Consider the following 18,010-nt stretch of genomic DNA (forward strand, 5'->3'; position numbering starts at 1 on the left):
AGCGTTCAAATTGTCTTTACACACTATCCCCCGACATAATCCCTCCATTACTGGAGCATCTACCCTACATCTCGCAAAATGTAGAATGTAGAAAATATATTCCTCTACGCTCTTTGTTATCGGGTCGAATATATCTTATTTGGCACGACAAACTTAATCTTCTCCTGTCATATATATACGGCATGGGGTATGCTCAGTCACATTCTTTTCTTTAGTCAGTACGGTTCAATTTGAAATAAGCGCGCATACACGCACTCACCTCGCAGCGTCACGATGTCGACGGATTGTGAAATAGCATCGCGTGCAGCGGACGCCGGTTGGAAGAACGGGACATTTTTCTTGGACGTTGTTGCCGCGGATTTGCAAATTCCGCCGGAATACTTTCAGATCATAGATCTAAAGGTTGCAAACGTTGCTTCGAAAATTGTAGGCTACATGTCGTTAACGCACCGAGTTACTATCACCGTTGATATCGGAAGTGAAACTAGACAGCGGAAAGTTCTGAGTTACGTAGTGAAGGAAAAGTCAGATATGGTTTTTGGTGGCGAAATGGTGGATGATTTGATAGCTTTTCCCAAAGAGATTGATGTCTATTCTAAGATTTTACCTGCCTTCGAACAGCTGTGCCTGGACGATAAAGAAAAATTTGGTCCCAGGTTTGAACATGCCAGAACGAGTATATTTAAGTACAGTTATTAAACTTTTAATATATTCAGATTGTTCAAATCGACATCATCGCGGTACACTGTGCTGGTCATGGAGGATCTGAAAACCCTTGGTTTTAGCATGAAAGATTGTGGTAGTGGTTTGAATGTTACAGAATGCGAGCAGGTTCTGCAAAAGCTGGCAAAATTCCATGCAGCCTCCGTTGTACACTATGAACAGGTAATAATATTTATACAAAATAAATTGTAAATAGTTTTGAAGTTTTGAACCATTAATACGTTACAGAATGGTACATATTCGGATAATTTCAAGGACGGGATGTTTGCAGACCGGCTGGTGGACCAATTTGAAGAATATTACTCCCAACTCTACAAATCATTCGTGTGGACTCTAGAAGAAATGCGGTTTCCCGAGCATGTGCTGAACACGCTGGTTAGAATAATCATCCAATTGAGTCTATGAATAAGATTTATGTAATTGACCATTTTTGTTTAGCGTCTCTGGGAAGGTAAAATGTATTCTGCTTGCTGTAAATTGCTCCAATACGATCCCGCGAAATTCAATGTATTAAACCATGGAGATTGTTGGATTAACAATCTTCAATTCTGCGGAAATAACGTTCTAATGGTATGTAAGCAATACCTTTGAAAAAAAGCGGTTTATGTAATTTACAGTAAAAGTTTTGTAGTTTTGGAAGCAGACGTCTGATTTGAAAATTTATTCTAGGTTGATTACCAAATCGCATTTTATGGAACACCGTCATTTGATTTGATCTACTTCATCATTACTTCCGCAGCCGTCGAGGTTCGCACTGAAATGTTTGATCATCTTGTCAAGCACTACCACTGTCATTTGGTTCAATCGTTGCAACAGATGGGTGCCAAAACAGATGCACCATCTCTACAGGTGTTGGAAAAAGATATAACTGAGCATGGACTTCTGGCATGCATACTGGCAATGGAAGCTTTGGCGTTCATGTTGGCTATGCAAGGCTCTGAAGTGAAAATGGATTTGATAACATCGGAAGAGCCAGATGCGGTAGAGTATAGGAAGACGGTTTATTCCAACAGTAATTACGTCCGAACATTGGAAAAGCTGGTTCCGTTTATGGTGGAGAGAGGATTTTTACGATTACCGCAGTCTTTAGGAGGTGATTAAATGAACAAAAAACTTTTCGATATTTTATAAGAAGCCGGAATTGTTTGAGAATGAAAAGAGTCTTTAATCTTGGTTTTTTAAAAGGCCCATGTATAACTGGAAACGCTAAATTATTTCTGATCGTGTTTTCGTTCGAATCCGAATCGATCAACTTATTGGACTTATTGGATGGTGGCGTATTCAAGGATGTTACGCGTTAAATGTTTTGTAGCTAGAAAATGTATCTTCCTTTGCCAATATCATAGATGGGCTTCTGTTCTGTGACTTGATCCTTTTTTGTCGATAGACTTCGCAGCCGGCTGCCAGAGTACAGGATTAAGTGTGTTTCAGTTAGAATTGGGTCACTTTTATTCACTGCAGCGCCCCTAGTTGTCACATCAAGAAACTATTGGCAGCGTTTTGATCCGGATGGATGTTTACTCAGCAATAAAAATTTCACCAAAATTGAAGGACACATTCAAAAGTTACCGACGATGGAACGCGAAAGGCGAAAAAACATTCTGCACACTCACATTGAGAACCCGGCGTGGCCAGGAGGAAAGATCGCAAAATTCCTGAAATTTCGAAAATCGAATGGAAATACAGTACTTAAACATTACCGGGAGACCCTTACGTTGAATCGTATCGTACCAGAAAGCACCCCAACATGGCGCTGAAAGAAGACCTGGTTGCTAAAACCCGTACTAGGAAGCTGTAACTGCCCAGTTAGCTTCGAGGTACGATGTTGGTTTAACAAGCCATTCGCATTCGTATTCGTATTCGTAATTCGTATGTTCGAATCTCGGTTAAGCGGTACTTGCTAGATAGAGTCAGTAGTATCGTTACACTGGCCCCGTAATTTTCCTGTACTCTAAACAGTCGGTTGCGAAGTCTGTCGATAAAGAAGGGTAAAGGGAGAATGACGGTTTAACCCACGGCTTTGCTTTATTTTAGGAAGCTGTACGAGCAAGTGTTGACCAAGTACAAAACATGCATTTTAATGGACGATGAAACATACGTAAAAATTCTCGTTGAAACAGAACCACTACTGACACGAGGTTTCTAAATATTATAACTTTTGTACTTCATTGGTTGAAAATGGTTAAAAAATAAGAGTTACACTTTCAATACCTCGTTATAGTGGACTCCTCGTTCACCAAGGGGCTCGACATTTAAAAAAAAATGTAAAATTATTACCAAACTTTGAGATCTATATCATATGGTACTTTTTAAATTTGCAATAAAACAACTAACAAATGGCATAGTTCTGTAAAGAAGAGCAGGGCATTCAAATGGAGTTAAAAATTTGTTGGCGGCCATCTTGGATTTGGTCGCCATATTGAATTTTATCAAACAATCGTCGTTTTCACCATGAGCCCCTCAACCGATTTTCATTTTAATATCACCGTTGGAAACCTGAGAAGAAATACTACAAGAAACGTTTATAAATTTAGGTGTGCATTGGTATTAAATAAAAAAATAACCAGTTATCTGTAATAAGGTTCACACTTGCCAAATAATCATTATGTATTGTTTCCAAAATTTGCTATGAAATAAACTACAAACGACGCGATTTTGTAAAGAGGAATAATAGGGCTTTCAAATGAAGTGAAAAAAATCGGCGGCCATCTTGGATTTGGACATTACATCAGAATTGTAAACCTTTAGTTCTCTGTTTTCAACCATTTTCCATCAATCAAGTACAAAAGTTCTAATATTCGAAGACCTCGCGTCAGTAGTAGCCCCATTTCAACGAAAATTACTCACTCAAATCTTTTCGACGTGCCATCGTTCAAACTGTGTTCGTCACCAGAAGGTTCGTACCAGAAAACTAGGATAGTTTTGTTTTTTTTTGCATTAGGCGATCGAATATAATGTACCAGTGGATGCAGATTGTGGGCAATTAGAAAGTCGGCCCGAACAAAATCGGACACTCAGCTAGTCAAATATAAAATTGGAGATAATTTTCTAGTACCCGATAAATTTCTATTTTAAAACATTTCTAATACTGAAAATATAACAAAGCCATTACCACTTAACAAAAATCTCAATCGTTTAAGCCTTCTTCCTTGCAACACTGCACAATTCCGCACCTAAATCGAAAGCACCTTTTTTGGCTAGATATGGCAGTAGACTTTCCATTGTACTAATGTAACGCTCATTGGTATAGAGAGTTTTTCGAAATCGTTTTGCCGCTTCATTGTCCTGATGAAATATTTCGAAGCTTGAATCCTCGGATGGTCCCATCAGCACAAGGGCTCCAATACCAAATATGGTAGCAGCACCTGCAAATAGATTGAAATTGTTAGTGGATACAGTATATTTTATTTCGGCTTGTAATAGCGAACCGTAGACTAAACGATCGTAGAAATCAATCTGCAGCTGTTTCAAGGTAGGAAGCCGCTTGCCATATTCAAGCAACGTCAAATAGGATATCAACTTTTCATGGTAGAAGCGAATGAAATGGTTCAATTTGGAAAGCTTTATGTCCTTCTCAACTGAGCTGAAAAGAAGGAAGTTCAAGTCGAGCATCGGAGAGCCGTAGAAGCACACTTGGAAATCGAGAAGTATTCCTTCGGTACGATTGGTATCACTGTTGCGTCTGAACATAAGGTTGTTCATCCACAAGTCACCGTGATTGAGGACATTGAAACCACTTGGATCAACAACGAGCGTTTCTAACGTTCTACTGAATGCCACTGGCCGCAGCTCGCGTAAAGTATCGATGTAATCCTTCGCGAAAGGGAATGATTTAAGGCCTTCCAAACATGCATCGTAGGCTGGGTAAAACATGCCCTCCATCACGGGCAGATTTTTTCGATTGTATAATCCTTCTTTGTATGTGCTAGAATAGTCGCCCTGTAATTCCTTATGCACCGCGGATGCGGCATGGAACTGTGCTAGTTTATCGAGAGTTTCCTCTACCTGGTCCTTTTTCAATCCAGCTTGTCCACGCGTCAGCTCGAAATTGGCACTGCAAAGGTCTTCCAGTACTATAATGTCACTGGGGACGGATTGGCACGTTTTGTAGCAACGTGGTCCAATTTTAACCTGAACCCCTTTCTGTTTGTACAAGTTCTCGAAAGCTGGAATCAGCCTGGTAAACATATCTATTTCTTTGCTGAATGGCGACATCTCTTGACAGAAATCGGCAGCCAATCCGTCTGGGCGTGTCTTAATGATGACGGAAAATGTATCAATAGAAGTAGTTGCTTTGTTTTCTACTTTCAAAATCGCTCGGTACATAGTTGAGCCATAGTTTTCTCCTTTTTTGGTAGCCATTTCCACTTTAATGTTTCGAATGCTGAACTGTTCTTTACCAAGAAGAAGCTTTTTCTCGACAATGTCGTGGAAAAATTCTTTTCGCATCCAGCCAGGTAGCATTAGAAAATCACTTTCAACGCCACTCGGAGTCTGAAATCCACTATGCCGTAAATCGAACACACCGTGTTCGTAGAAGAACGGCATAAGTTCTTCCATTTGCTTAGCATAAGCAGGGTTTCCCATCATTTTATCCCGGAACGCGCGTCCCGCGTCCTCGGCAGACATTAGCATATCGATCGAGGCATCTTCGGTTTTTTCCATCAAACAAATCGGTAGCAGTCCCATGCTGGTGGCGAATCCGTAAACCATACGGTCGATCACATCCAGGTGCAATTCTTTGAGGGTAGGAATTTGTCCGAAAAATCCTAGGAGTTTCAAGTTTGCCACGAGGTTTTGATAGTAGAAGTAAATCATATTGTCCATTTGAGGTAGCCGGTCCACTCCTTTCACCGAGGACATGATGAAGTAGAGTAAATCGATTGCCGGTGATGACCAGACTCCCACCTGATAGTCCAGCTGGAAGCAAACAATTTATTTATTAGTGATGTTAAAATCTGACATAGTTTGAAGCGTTAGTGTAATGAAATTGAGTAATGGTTTAGATTACATCGCTGAAACCGGGCCACGAGGTCTTCCAATATTGGAACTTTTATACTTAACTAGCTGACCCGACAAACTTCGTATTGCCACAAATTAACCTGTGTTGTACATAAATCATGAATTTTGGATGATCTTTGTCACTATCTCGAGTTTTGCAAGCCCCCCAGTGGGCGGCGCTTCCGACGGCGGGTCACCGGCAACACTCGCGACCGTCTCGTCCTGAATGATCTAGTGTTACTATAGATAGTTTTTGTGGTCTTGTTATTGATTAATGTTTTTGGAAGAGTCTCGAATTTCTCGAGTTGGATTAGTTTTTGAGTTTCGCAAAAATTTCTGTTTTATTTGTATGAGAGTCCATATCCCCCTACCACAGGGGTGAGAGGTCTCTAACTATCATAAAATAAATTCAAGACTCAAAAATCTCCTACATGCTAAATTTGGTTCCATTTGCTTGATTAGTACTCAAATTATAAGGAAATTTGTATTTCATTTGTATGGGAGCCCACCCTCTTAAAAGGGAAAGGGGTCGTAATACACCACAGAAAAAAAATTCTGCCATCTAAAACTCTCACATGCCAAATTTGGTTCCATTTGCTTGATTAGTTCTAAAGTTATGAGCAAATTTGTATTTTGTTTGAATGGGAGCCCCCCCCCCTCCTAAAAAGGTAAGAAGTCCTAATTCATCATGGCAAAAATGGTTGCCTCCAAAAACACCCACATGCCAAATATGGTTCCATTTGCTTGATTAGTTCTCGAATTATGAGGAAATTTGTATTTCATTTGTGTAGAAGCCCCCACTCTTGAAGTGTGGAAGGATCCTAATTAACCGTAGAAAATATTTTTGCCTCCAAAAACCTCCACATGCCGAATTTGGTTCTATTTGCATGATTAGTTCTCGAGTTATGGGGAAATTTGTATTTCATTTGTATTGGAGCCCCCCCTCCTAATGTGGGAAGAGGTCCTAATTCATCACAGAAAAAATTCTTGCCTCCAAAAACACCTACACGCCAAATTTGGTTCCATTTGCTGGATTAGTTCTCGAGTTATGAGGAAATTTGTATTTAGTTTGTATAGGACCCCCCCCCTCCTAAAGTGGGGAGGGGTCCCTATTCATCATTGAAAAAAAAATTGTCTCCAAAAACACACACATGCCAAATTTGGTTCAATTCGCTTGATTAGTTCTCGAGTTATAATTTGTATTTCATTTGTACAGGAGCCCCTCCTCTTAAAGTGGGGAGGGGTCCTAATTCACCATAGAAAATTTTCTTGCTCTCGAAAACCTTCACATGCCAAATTTGGTTGCATTTGCTCGATTGGTTCTCGAATTATGAGGAAATTTGTGTGGAAGCCCCCCCTCTTAAAGGGGAGAGGAGTTATAATTCCTCTTATAAAGAGGGGAGGGGTCTCAATTCACCATAGAATAAATTCTTGTCACCAAAAAAAACACCCACATGCCAAATGTTGTTCTATTTGCTTGATTAGTTCTCGAGTTAGGAGGAAATTTGTATTTCATTTGTACAGGAGCCCCCCCTCTTAGAGTGGGGAGGGGTCCTAATTCACCGTAGAAAATTTTCTTGCCCTCGAAAACCTTCACATGCCAAATTTGGTTGCATTTGCTTGATTAGTTCTCGAGTTATGAGGAAATTTGTATGGAAGCCCCCCCTCTTAAAGGGGAGAGGAGTTACAATTCCCCTTATAAAGAGGGAGGGGTCTCAATTTACCATAGAATAAATTCTTGTCACCGAAAACACCCACATGCCAAATTTGGTTCTATTTGCTTGATTAGTTCTCGAGTTATGAGGAAATTTGTATTTCATTTGTATAGGAGCCCCCCCTCCTAAAGTGGGGAGAGGTTCTTATTCATCATAGAAAAAATTCTTGCCTCCAAAAACACCTACATGCCAAATTTGGTTCCATTTGCTGGATTAGCTCTCGAGTTATAAGGAAATTTGTATTTCGTTTGTATAGGAGCCCCCCCTCTTAAAGTGAGGAGGGGTCCCAATTCATCATAGAAAAAAATTTTGTCTCCAAAAACACACACATGCCAAATTTGGTTCCATTTGCTTGATTAGTTCTCGAGTTATGAGGAAATTGGTATTTCATTTGTACAGGAGCCCCCCCTCTTAAAGTGAGGAGGGGTCCTAATTCAACATAGAAAATTTTCTTGCCCTCGAAAACCTTCACATGCCAAATTTGGTTCCATTTGCTTGATTAGTTCTCGAGTTATGAGGAAATTTGTATGGAAACCCCCCCTCTTAAAGGGGAGAGGAGTTATAATTCCCCTTATAAAGAGGGGAGGGGTCTCAAATTACCCTAGAATAAATTCTTGTCACCGAAAACACCCACATGCCAAATTTGGTTCTATTTGCTTGATTAGTTCTCGAGTTATGCAGAAATTTGTGTTTCATTTGTATGGGAGCCCCCCATCTTAGTGGGGGGAGGGGTCTCTAACCATCACTAAAACCTTTCCTGGCCCCAAAAACCTCTACATGCAAATTTTCACGCCGATTGGTTCAGTAGTTTTTGATTCTATAAGGAACACAGGACAGACAGACAGACAGACAGACAGACAGACAGACAGACAGACAGACAGACAGACAGACAGACAGAAATCCTTCTTTATAGGTATAGATTGGTTGGAAATGAGAATTACTCCTTGTTAAATTCTTAGAATTATTTTAATACTGTTGCCATCGAGTATTTTGGTATCATATTAACGCTTCTTGGTCACACTCTATAACAATCTTTATCGGTTAAAATTACCTACCAGCAGTATCTCTTTGATGGAATTATCGTTATCGTACTGAAACATCATATTATTGCACCACGCGTCTCCATGGTTCAACACATTAAACCCGTCAACGTTGGGCTGCGTAATCGCTATCAGCTCGCTGAACATGGAAAATCCACCATCGATCTGTGCGAATTAAGAAATCTGATTAGTGAAGTCACCGATGTGCAACATTATTCAGCAGACCATTAATGCAGCGTAGAAATCTCCGTTCGGCCACGACTGGACCGCTTTAAGGCTGGATTCCTGTTGTGTTCTGGCATGTTCCAGGAAAACCTTTTCCGATTGTTTCGTATAGACTCCCTCTTTGAAGATGTCGCTGAAGTTTCCGTTTTTCTCCCGGTACACTGCAGAAGCCGCATGAAATTGGGCAATCTTACGCAGAAACACCTTGGCGTGGTTTTGATCTAACTGCTCTCGTCTGTTGACCATCTTGAATTGTCTTTGCTGCAAATCTTCCAGTACCAATGTGCTCGCAGGCTGCTTAGTATTTTTCAAGCACTTGGGACCAAAGCTCACAGCCTGCCCTTGATCACGATAGAGCTGTTCAAACGCAGGAAGTATCTTTGTGTAAACTTCCGTCTCCTTGGTAAAAACGTCCAACATATCAACAAATGCTCCCGATTGTCCAAAATCAGCCTTCGTCTTCACAATAAGCGGAACCTGTTGAGACGACCCATTCGAGCAGAGAACCTCAACGGTCACCCTGTACAGTTTTGAGATAAAATTATCTCCGGCTTCCGTAGCATGTTTTACCGTAAGATTCTGAATTTGGAACTCATCCGGTTTCAGATTAAGGCTCGCTTCAATCACATCCACAAAAAAATCCTTACTCATCCACGTTGGGATCGCACTACACGCAACGTCTGCCATCGTCATTGGTGTTTCGTGGGCAACTGATTTGACAGCGGCTTTGCAAACAACAAACAGTAAGACAAACTTGATTTCAAACCAGTGTGATTAGAGTCTAATCAGCAGCCGTGGCGGTTTGCGTTGGTCTCTTGTTTATAATTTCAGCAAGTCATCGCCAAGACGTGTGCTTGATTTCGATACATGTATGACGTCCTAAATTTAAATAAGATTTCTGGTAAAAATTGTGTTTACACTGGTTGGGAAGTGGTTTCCAGCTTCAGTGCATCACAGCTGTTCTATTTAATGATGCTACCTAACTGGATGGTGGATTTAATACGACCCAAAATTTCGTTTACAAAAAATATGGTTGGGAGACTCAGCACTAACTGTTGCCAATATTCACAGTTGTTTATGAGTTAAAACGTAATGTCATGGTGCGTTTCATGTTTTGAAATATAAATTTCAAAGTGTTTCTTATGTTCTGCTGCTTATTCTTAATATAATGCCGCTGCCGCCACTGGGTACGCCTGCACTTGAGTTTCAAATCGTTACTGGGTTTACAAAACTAATTTGTTATCACAACTTTTGTGATTAGTCAACTAACGTGCTCGTTTATTAGCACCAGAATATAATCTAGGTTTTCACGGCGAAACATGTTTTAATGTAGGTTATTCCATTTCAAGTGACGCTGACTATAATCGACCATCTCTGTGACTTTAACCAAAATTAGGACAATTACTCATCTTATCCACACTATCTACGTCCACTAAGTTTTATACAGATTTATAAATAGAGAGAGATAAAAAGTGCTACAAAGTGCTAACCGTTAACTAGAACATGTTCGAAGCGCGATGTTGATTGGGCGTTTTGGAGATATCACCAAATGTTTAAACCTGAAAATTAAGATCCATGATTAGTGATCTATTCAAGTGGCAATACCGCTTGGAAGGCCGGTGTCTCGCGGCATTTTTACGGCAGTAAGAGGTGATCTCTCGCATGTCGCATCCTTTTGCTGGCGAGTAACAAACTGGTTTGCCCAACTTCATAACGGTTCTTATGTTTACTCTGTGACAGATAGGCTGTGCGTTTGTAGACAGCCTCGTTACCGTGAGTATTGAGCCGGGGTGGCTCGTACTATTTTAAGCAGTGTTCTCCATTCATTTCGATCTTGGATCAATCATCGCCAATTTTCCAGAAGTTGCAAGTCGCTGCCGATCTGGCCGATGACTCGCTCTTTTGGTTCTTCTATTCCTTGTTGGTGGTTTGATTCTTGAAGAGAACGGCGGTTTTCGTCAAACCGTTGTCCGGTATTATTATTACGTGTCTGGCCCATCCTAGCCTACCGACTTTCATCAGTTGCACGATGGGATTCTCTCCAAACGGAGCCTGTAGATCGTGATCCACATCCCCACCGCCACTCTCCGATTTCAGATTGTACTCCACCAAATATTTGCAGGACCTTCTGCTCGAACATCGCCTAAGTTGCCACCTAGGAGTTGGATACCTTTGCTAAAAATCGAGCCTCTCATTTTATATCCGATTTTAGCATCACCCCCTGAAGAGCGATGTTGAAAAGCGTGCAGGATAAACCGTCACCTTATTTCAATTTTCATCACGTATCAAAGAGATGCGAGAGTGTCCCCAAGACGCACATGGAACTGTTTTGCAGTCAATAGAAATGCGATGCGTGAGCAAGCTTTTGTCGGCACCGTTGGGGTCGAACTAGGACAATAATTTTGATGTCATTGGAAATCAAATCGAAAATCAATTCGCTTCAAAGGTTTCTTCCAAGTCATGAAATAGAATTGTCTTTAGCTATTTATTCCATTCATGCAAAATTCTTGCTGAAAATCATTGTAGTTTTGTAGCAATATATGAATCATTCCAAGGGTGCCATGAGAAACAATGAGAATGTTGAATGTTACGAATCACAATCAATCGCGCTATAGTCTGCAGTACCTACCACAAAATCTCCACCATCACCACCAAGCATCGTATGGAATCAAAAAAGACCCGCATTACGTCCTGGCAATCAGTGATAGCTTATCGAATTCAACTCAGCAGAGCTGTATCCGTATTATTGACCTCACTGGTCATGACGAAATTTTTGCTAGTCATGAATAAAGGCCCAAGCATAATAAATTGATACTGTGATTGATAAAATGTTTGTAACAAAATAAAAAATGCATACCTAGGTATTTATTTGTTTTCGATAAAAATACATTGATCAACATATTTCTGTCGGATAATGACTACAGAGGAATTCGAACATTTAATGAACGACTTTTTATGGTTAAACAAAACAGTCCAAATTATTTAAAGAATGTTTGAAATAGTTTATGGGCAGCTTTAATTTATTACATAATATTGATTGTATAGATCAAACATGGAATACAATAATGGTTTAATAGCTTTTAGAAATGATGGTCATCACGCCCCACACGTTGGTAAAATGCATGAGAATCGATGCGTTTTTGCTCGAGAATATTTCTCGTCTGAATTTTGAATAGGTCCTAACTTCAAATGAGAGATTCTCTTTGTGTCTCCTGTCTTATGTCTAGTACCGTTGAATGAAAGCATTTCAATGCAATTTTTCTTACCGATTAGCTAGCATATGACGCTAACAATCATATCATGCGAAAAAGAAGCCGTCAAGTGTATTTGCAGCGTCGTGATAGACTAAGAGAGAAGACACGAAGAGAATCTCTCATTTGCAGTTAGGACCGATTCAAAAATCAGGGCAGATTTAATGAGCGTCATAACTTTTAGCATCAAATATGACTGTCTTGGAAAGCTGCCATTAAAGCCGGGATGTCGGCAAGTGGTATAAGGAGAACAAGATCGATTTTATTGAAAAAACTATCAATCCACCAAATTGTCCGGATTCTCGTCCCATCGAGAGATATTGGGCAATTAGGGTTTATTTCAAATTCCCGTCCTAGTAAGTAAAGCCATTCTAATTTTCATCAACTTTGAAAGCACTGAAAAGCGATTATTAAAGTATATTATTGAAATTACGCAACTGACCTTATTTCTTATTTCATCAAAATTTTTCATCGTCCAACCTAAAAATCACAACAATGTTTTCGAAGTTAACGCGCGTGTATTTGTGTAGGACGGCATGACAAATGTTATTCTGCAAAATTTCTGCTGGTCAGGTAAGTTTTCCTGGCTGTAGAATAATGACAATGCCTTGCATGAGTTATTTTCATTTATTAATGACGGAAATTAAAACGATTAGTCAACATTTTCTTCTTCGTCGTACGAAAAAACGTAGGAAATTTGGCTAGTACTTACTTAGGTGGCTTGCCGTCCTAAGACAAAGCCTGTTGAACAAAATTTCTCCATGTAACTCGGTTGAGGGCTACCGCTCTCCAATTCCTCGGACACCGAGTACTCTCCGCCAGATCTCGCTCCACCTGGTCTAACCATCTTGCTCGCTGCGCTCCTGGCCGTCTTGTTCCTACCGGATTTGAGGCGAACACCATCTTTGCAGGGCAGTTGTCCGGCATTCTTGCAACATGCCCTGCCCATCGCATCCGTCCAGCTTTAGCCACCTTCTGGATACTGGGTTCGCCATAGAGCTGTGCGAGTTCATGGTTCATCCTCCGCCTCCATACTCCGTTCTCCTGTACGCCGCCGAAGATCGTTCTTAGCACTCGTCGTTCGAAAACTCCGAGCACTCGCAGGTCCTCCTCGAGCATTGTCCATGTTTCATGCCCGTAGAGAACAACCGGTCTAATAAGCGTCTTGTACAGGGTGCACTTTGTACGGGGACTTAGTCTGCTCGACCGCAATTGCTTGTGGAGCCCATAGTAAGCACGACTTCCGCTGATAATACGCCTCCGAATCTCACGGCTGGTATCATTGTCCGCCGTTACCAGTGAGCCAAGGTAGACAAATTCATCGACTACCTCAAACTCATCGCCGTCGATCAATATACTACTGCCCAAGCGGTGTCGTTCGGCCTCGGTTCCGCTGGCCAGCATGTACTTTGTTTTAGACGTATTTACCTTTAACCCAATCTTTTCTGCTTCGCGCTTTAGTCTGGTGTACTGTTCAGCCACCGCCACAGATGTTCTGCCGATAATATCCATGTCATCGGCAAAGCAGACGAATTGACTAGATTTGTTGCATATCGTGCCCCGCGTGTTGATATCCGGTCGGTTCATAACACCTTGTAGCGCTATGTTGAACAGCAGGCATGAAAGACCATCACCTTGACGAAGCCCTCTGTGTGATTCGAATGAACTTGACAATCCACCCGAAATCCGAACACAGCACTGCGTACCATCCATCGTAGATTTAATCAGTTTGATGAGCTTCCTGGGGAAGCTGTTCTCGTCCATGATTTTCCATAGCTCTTTCCGGTCGATGGTATCATATGCAGCTTTGAAGTCAACGAATAAATGATGCGTGGGAACTCTGTATTCACGGCCCTTTTGGAGGATTTGCCGCAGTGTAAATATTTGATCCGTTGTAGACCGACCTTCGACGAAGCCGGCTTGATAAGTTCCCACAAATCTATTCGCAATTGGTGATAGACGGCGGAAAATGATTTGGGACAGCACTTTATAAGCGGCATTGAGAACGGTGATCGCTCGATAGTTCTCACAGTCCAACTTGTCGCCCTTTTTGTAGATCGGGCAGATAACCCCATCTTTCCACTCCTCCGGTAGCTGTTCCGTATCCCAAATTCTAACAATTAGTCGGTGTAGACAAACGGCCAGCTGGCTAGTAGGACTTCTTTAATGATAAAAAGCATTTAAATAGATCTCAGCTCACATTGATTGATCGTGTATGATAGACAACAAACTAAAATATTAGGAAATAACTAGTTTTGCATTGTGAGTCATAAAAATGGTAATATTTTTAATAATATGTGTTGGATAGGACGGGAATAGGCAATTACGACGAAGCAGCAACATATCCTATCAAAGGAAAACTGAAGAAATGTGACAGAACCATCAAAAAACCTGCTCAAATGGAAAAGTGGTGAAACAAGATGAAACTGTGCAGAAAATGGTGGGTGGTATCACACGAAAAGTTCGAAAATTCATCCGGACAGCTGACAATTTTCATGTTTTTTCCTTAAAGTTCACGAAACACTAAAAAATGACACCCCTTCCTTTTTTGTACGTTTTTTCTATGCTGAGAAATGCCCTACTTTATGCGACTAAATCCTAACCGAAACAAACATTATGTGGTTGCGATTCGAAACGATTTATTTTTTTGCACAATTTGAAATCTTTGAAAAGTTTATAAAACATGGCAGTACGAGTACTATATTATTAAAAAGTTGTTCAGTAGATAATAAACAGATATTCTTAATTATTTCTATATAGGACCATAATGTAAGTTCATGCTAAAAGTTTTGGAAGCCTCTTGTGATGTCTATGCTCAGAGCATTTGGTAAATTTAGGTTTAGAGTAGTTTTCAATATTTTATTGACAAAAGCAAAGTCTTGGGCTTAAACGTCTTTCAAAGACTTGACCCTTATTTATCGACAGAGTTCACAGACGACTTATATAGTACAGGACAATTGCGGGGCTAGGGCAACGATCCTACTGACTTTACCTAGCCGAGATTTGAACATTGATATTTCCCTTGAATTGACCAACATGCGTTGAAAACCAACGTTGCCAATGATGCAGGTAATAGCCTATTTATATCTATGGTTTACATTATTATGATAAAAACCAATGAAAATTGTTTTCAATTATTTATTTTAGTATCAACACTGATTATAATGCGGTAGCATGTGGATGTGATCCCATGCTAGAACAACAATTCAATAGGAAACCAAAATGATGAGTTGGCAAACCTGTGTTATCGGCCAGTAGTGAGTGGCGCGATAACAATATGCCAATCAATCTAGTGTGTACGATGTTAGATACTGTTTCACACGCTTCACACCATAAATAACAATAAGCAGTAAGTACTGATTGTAAGACATTTCATCAGTTCCCTTTTATGGAAACGGCGGATGGCGCACGCGATACTGATAATACTGTACCCTTAGAAGGTGAATGAAATTTGCTCACACACTTATCAGCAGCAGCTGTGGAGAGTACGAATATATCTGCCGAAAAAAGTTTGTAAGATCATTTCAATCAAATCAAACATGAGTCCAGATTTTATGTGATTTCTGACATTACATAATCAATCATAATAAATCGAACAATCATCTTTGAGTCATACATCCGGCCAAAACTTTTTAAACTGGTTTTAGTGGCTCAAATGATTACTCGAAAAACTTATTCATTAGTTTATCTATTTACGTAAATTTACTTTTATCGCATTATAATCGCTGTTATACGCTATAAGTGTCCTTTCCATGTTGTCCTATATTGAGAAAATACAAAAGGTCATTAGTTTTTAAACCATCAGCAAAAAAATGGGTATAAAGTTACTAAGATGGAACTCGTGATTTCAGTTTTTCTGGCTTGGCTTTAAATTTTCCCTTATAGTGAATCACCAGTTTACTGAGTAGCGGAGGAAATTTGATTATACATAGGTATATTTTCGTTAACAGTATTAGTCTAACGATGCACGATGGGCAAAAAAGAACTCGTAATCCCAATTAATTGAAGCCGTTAGATTGGAATCTTACAAGATACCTATTCGCCTGCAAAAAAAAAATGAAAAAAAAAGTGGAAGTTTGTTTTCAAGACTCAACCGCTTGTTTAACGTAGGACTAAGCAAAGTTGATGCAATAAAATACTGGTGCAGATCATTAAAAGCCTACGGTACTGTTCACCCGTTGTGGTTCCTCAATATTCTTCAGGTCAATTAGCCAATTTTTGATAATTGCCTAGCTTACAATAAGTACTAGCGCCTTTCAAAAAATTTATCTCATTGGGTTTTGGACTCCTAAGAAACTGCAGCCGATAGATAGCATCACCTTTTGCTTTATTTGCATTTGATTTAATAATCCTTCCTGGTTAAAAAACTATTTTGTTAAGCGAATAAATGAAATAATTTGAAGTCCCGTATAGCCCTTGAAAAGGCTGACTGATGATTCATAGAGCTTATTCTAAAACATTAATTTAGAATAAGTGTACTAGATAACAACATTGGTAGCTTCAGAGACAACTAGCTTACCCAATTCTTTAAATTTAAAGTCAATAAACTAATAGAGATCTAAAGCCCGCGAGAGCTAATCGTGAACCACTTCTGGTAGTGAGCCATACCGGAAAACCTAGTGGTTGTACATTTGAAGATATCATTGATTAAACAGTTCATGCTGCTGAACGTTTATTGGAAAACACTGCTCTAGCTCTCCTTATGGCGTGACTTAAGGCCCAAACAGAATGCAGCGTTAACGCATCCGTCAGCGTCAATTTGACAGTAAACCCATGGGAAAACTGTCAGAATAACGCTGACGGACGCGTTGACGCAGCATTCTGTTTGGCCCTTTATTCATTTGCCTTGCTCTTCTTCTTGGTCAACTTGTCACTAACTGTTGGTGTCATTCTAATGATGCGATGGTGCAATTGACGTACAACATGCTGCATAGAAACAGATGATGTGATCAAGTAGTCTTGGCTTCATTCAAACAAATTTTCAATGTTCCTTCTTTTTTTCTAATTTCTTCCGTTTTAACAGCGACGTGGCTAGAGGGTGTTGCCTGTAGCAACTTAGCAACGAAAACTAACAAGGAAATGATGTGGTGAAAACTGTAGAGAATTTATATAAAATGTTCAACTTTACGTGGAAATTCCAGGAGTTGTTTGCAAAATTGAATCTTTTGATGAAGACTATTCGAAAGGCACACCTTTTGTGGTTCGAATGATACCGTGCTGCATCACTATCCGGACACTTAAGCAGGTCACATTCTTAATATGCTCCGTAAAAATTAATAGCGCACCACTTCGATATTTGCTTTGTGCTATAGTCAAATTTAAAGTTTGAACTTTCAGTAATACATCAATTTAATGATAGAAACTCAATAAAATTCATTAAAATAAGCGAAATAAAATGGCTTGTCTTGTTCATAAATCCGGACACCTCAATCTGATTGAATCAAAATCCGGACATTTTTGAATCAATTTCCGGACAGGTAAAAATTTCTTATATTGTGGTTAACAAATTAATACCTACAAGTAAAAACGCATCAATTGTAATAATAAGCGTTTAATAATTACTTTTCTTTACTTTTTTACATTTAATAACACTTTTGTGTCGTTAACAAGGATGGAAAAAACGACTCTAGCAATAATGAACATACGAGCGATCTGATTCAGTTTTATTGACATTGTAAGCGGTAAACAATTTGTCGTAATCTGTACAGAATATGACAATCTTCACAACAGATCTTGTTTATTGCTTGCTCGTAGTGAAAAATATAATAGATACAGACAATCGATTGTGTGTAGTGTGTGCCTTTCGATTCAAGCAGTGCGGTAAACCTTTTTATCGCAACTAGGTAAGATCTAACTCTAATCGACTGCTGAGAGTTGTCAAGAGAACAAAATCTTATGATCAATGCTAAAGATTTACTGGCTGTCATGAACTGTACAGATTATGATCTGTGCATGTGGGGGTAACTGACAGATTTGATCCAAATCACTGATTTTCCATCCGTGGTTTTGGTAAATACCTGCCTTCCCAGAACGATGGTGATTAACTATTCCAAAG

At 39.8% G+C, this 18,010-nt stretch overlaps 1 protein-coding gene across 1 annotated transcript in view; it reads left to right on the forward strand.

Annotated features, from left to right (window-relative positions):
* Positions 1-273: 273 nt before the first annotated feature.
* Positions 274-18,010, forward strand: part of LOC128739750 (uncharacterized) — a 30,202-nt gene continuing 12,465 nt past the window's right edge. Inside the window, exons 1-5 of the mRNA XM_053835247.1 lie at positions 274-656; positions 717-885; positions 952-1,098; positions 1,162-1,293; positions 1,393-1,735. Of these exons, the coding sequence (XP_053691222.1) occupies positions 274-656; positions 717-885; positions 952-1,098; positions 1,162-1,293; positions 1,393-1,735 (1,174 nt within the window). The remainder of the gene's footprint in view (positions 657-716; positions 886-951; positions 1,099-1,161; positions 1,294-1,392; positions 1,736-18,010) is intronic.

The sequence above is a fragment of the Sabethes cyaneus genome, chromosome 3 (assembly GCF_943734655.1).
Source record: "Sabethes cyaneus chromosome 3, idSabCyanKW18_F2, whole genome shotgun sequence".
Taxonomy (NCBI): Eukaryota; Metazoa; Arthropoda; class Insecta; order Diptera; family Culicidae; genus Sabethes; species Sabethes cyaneus.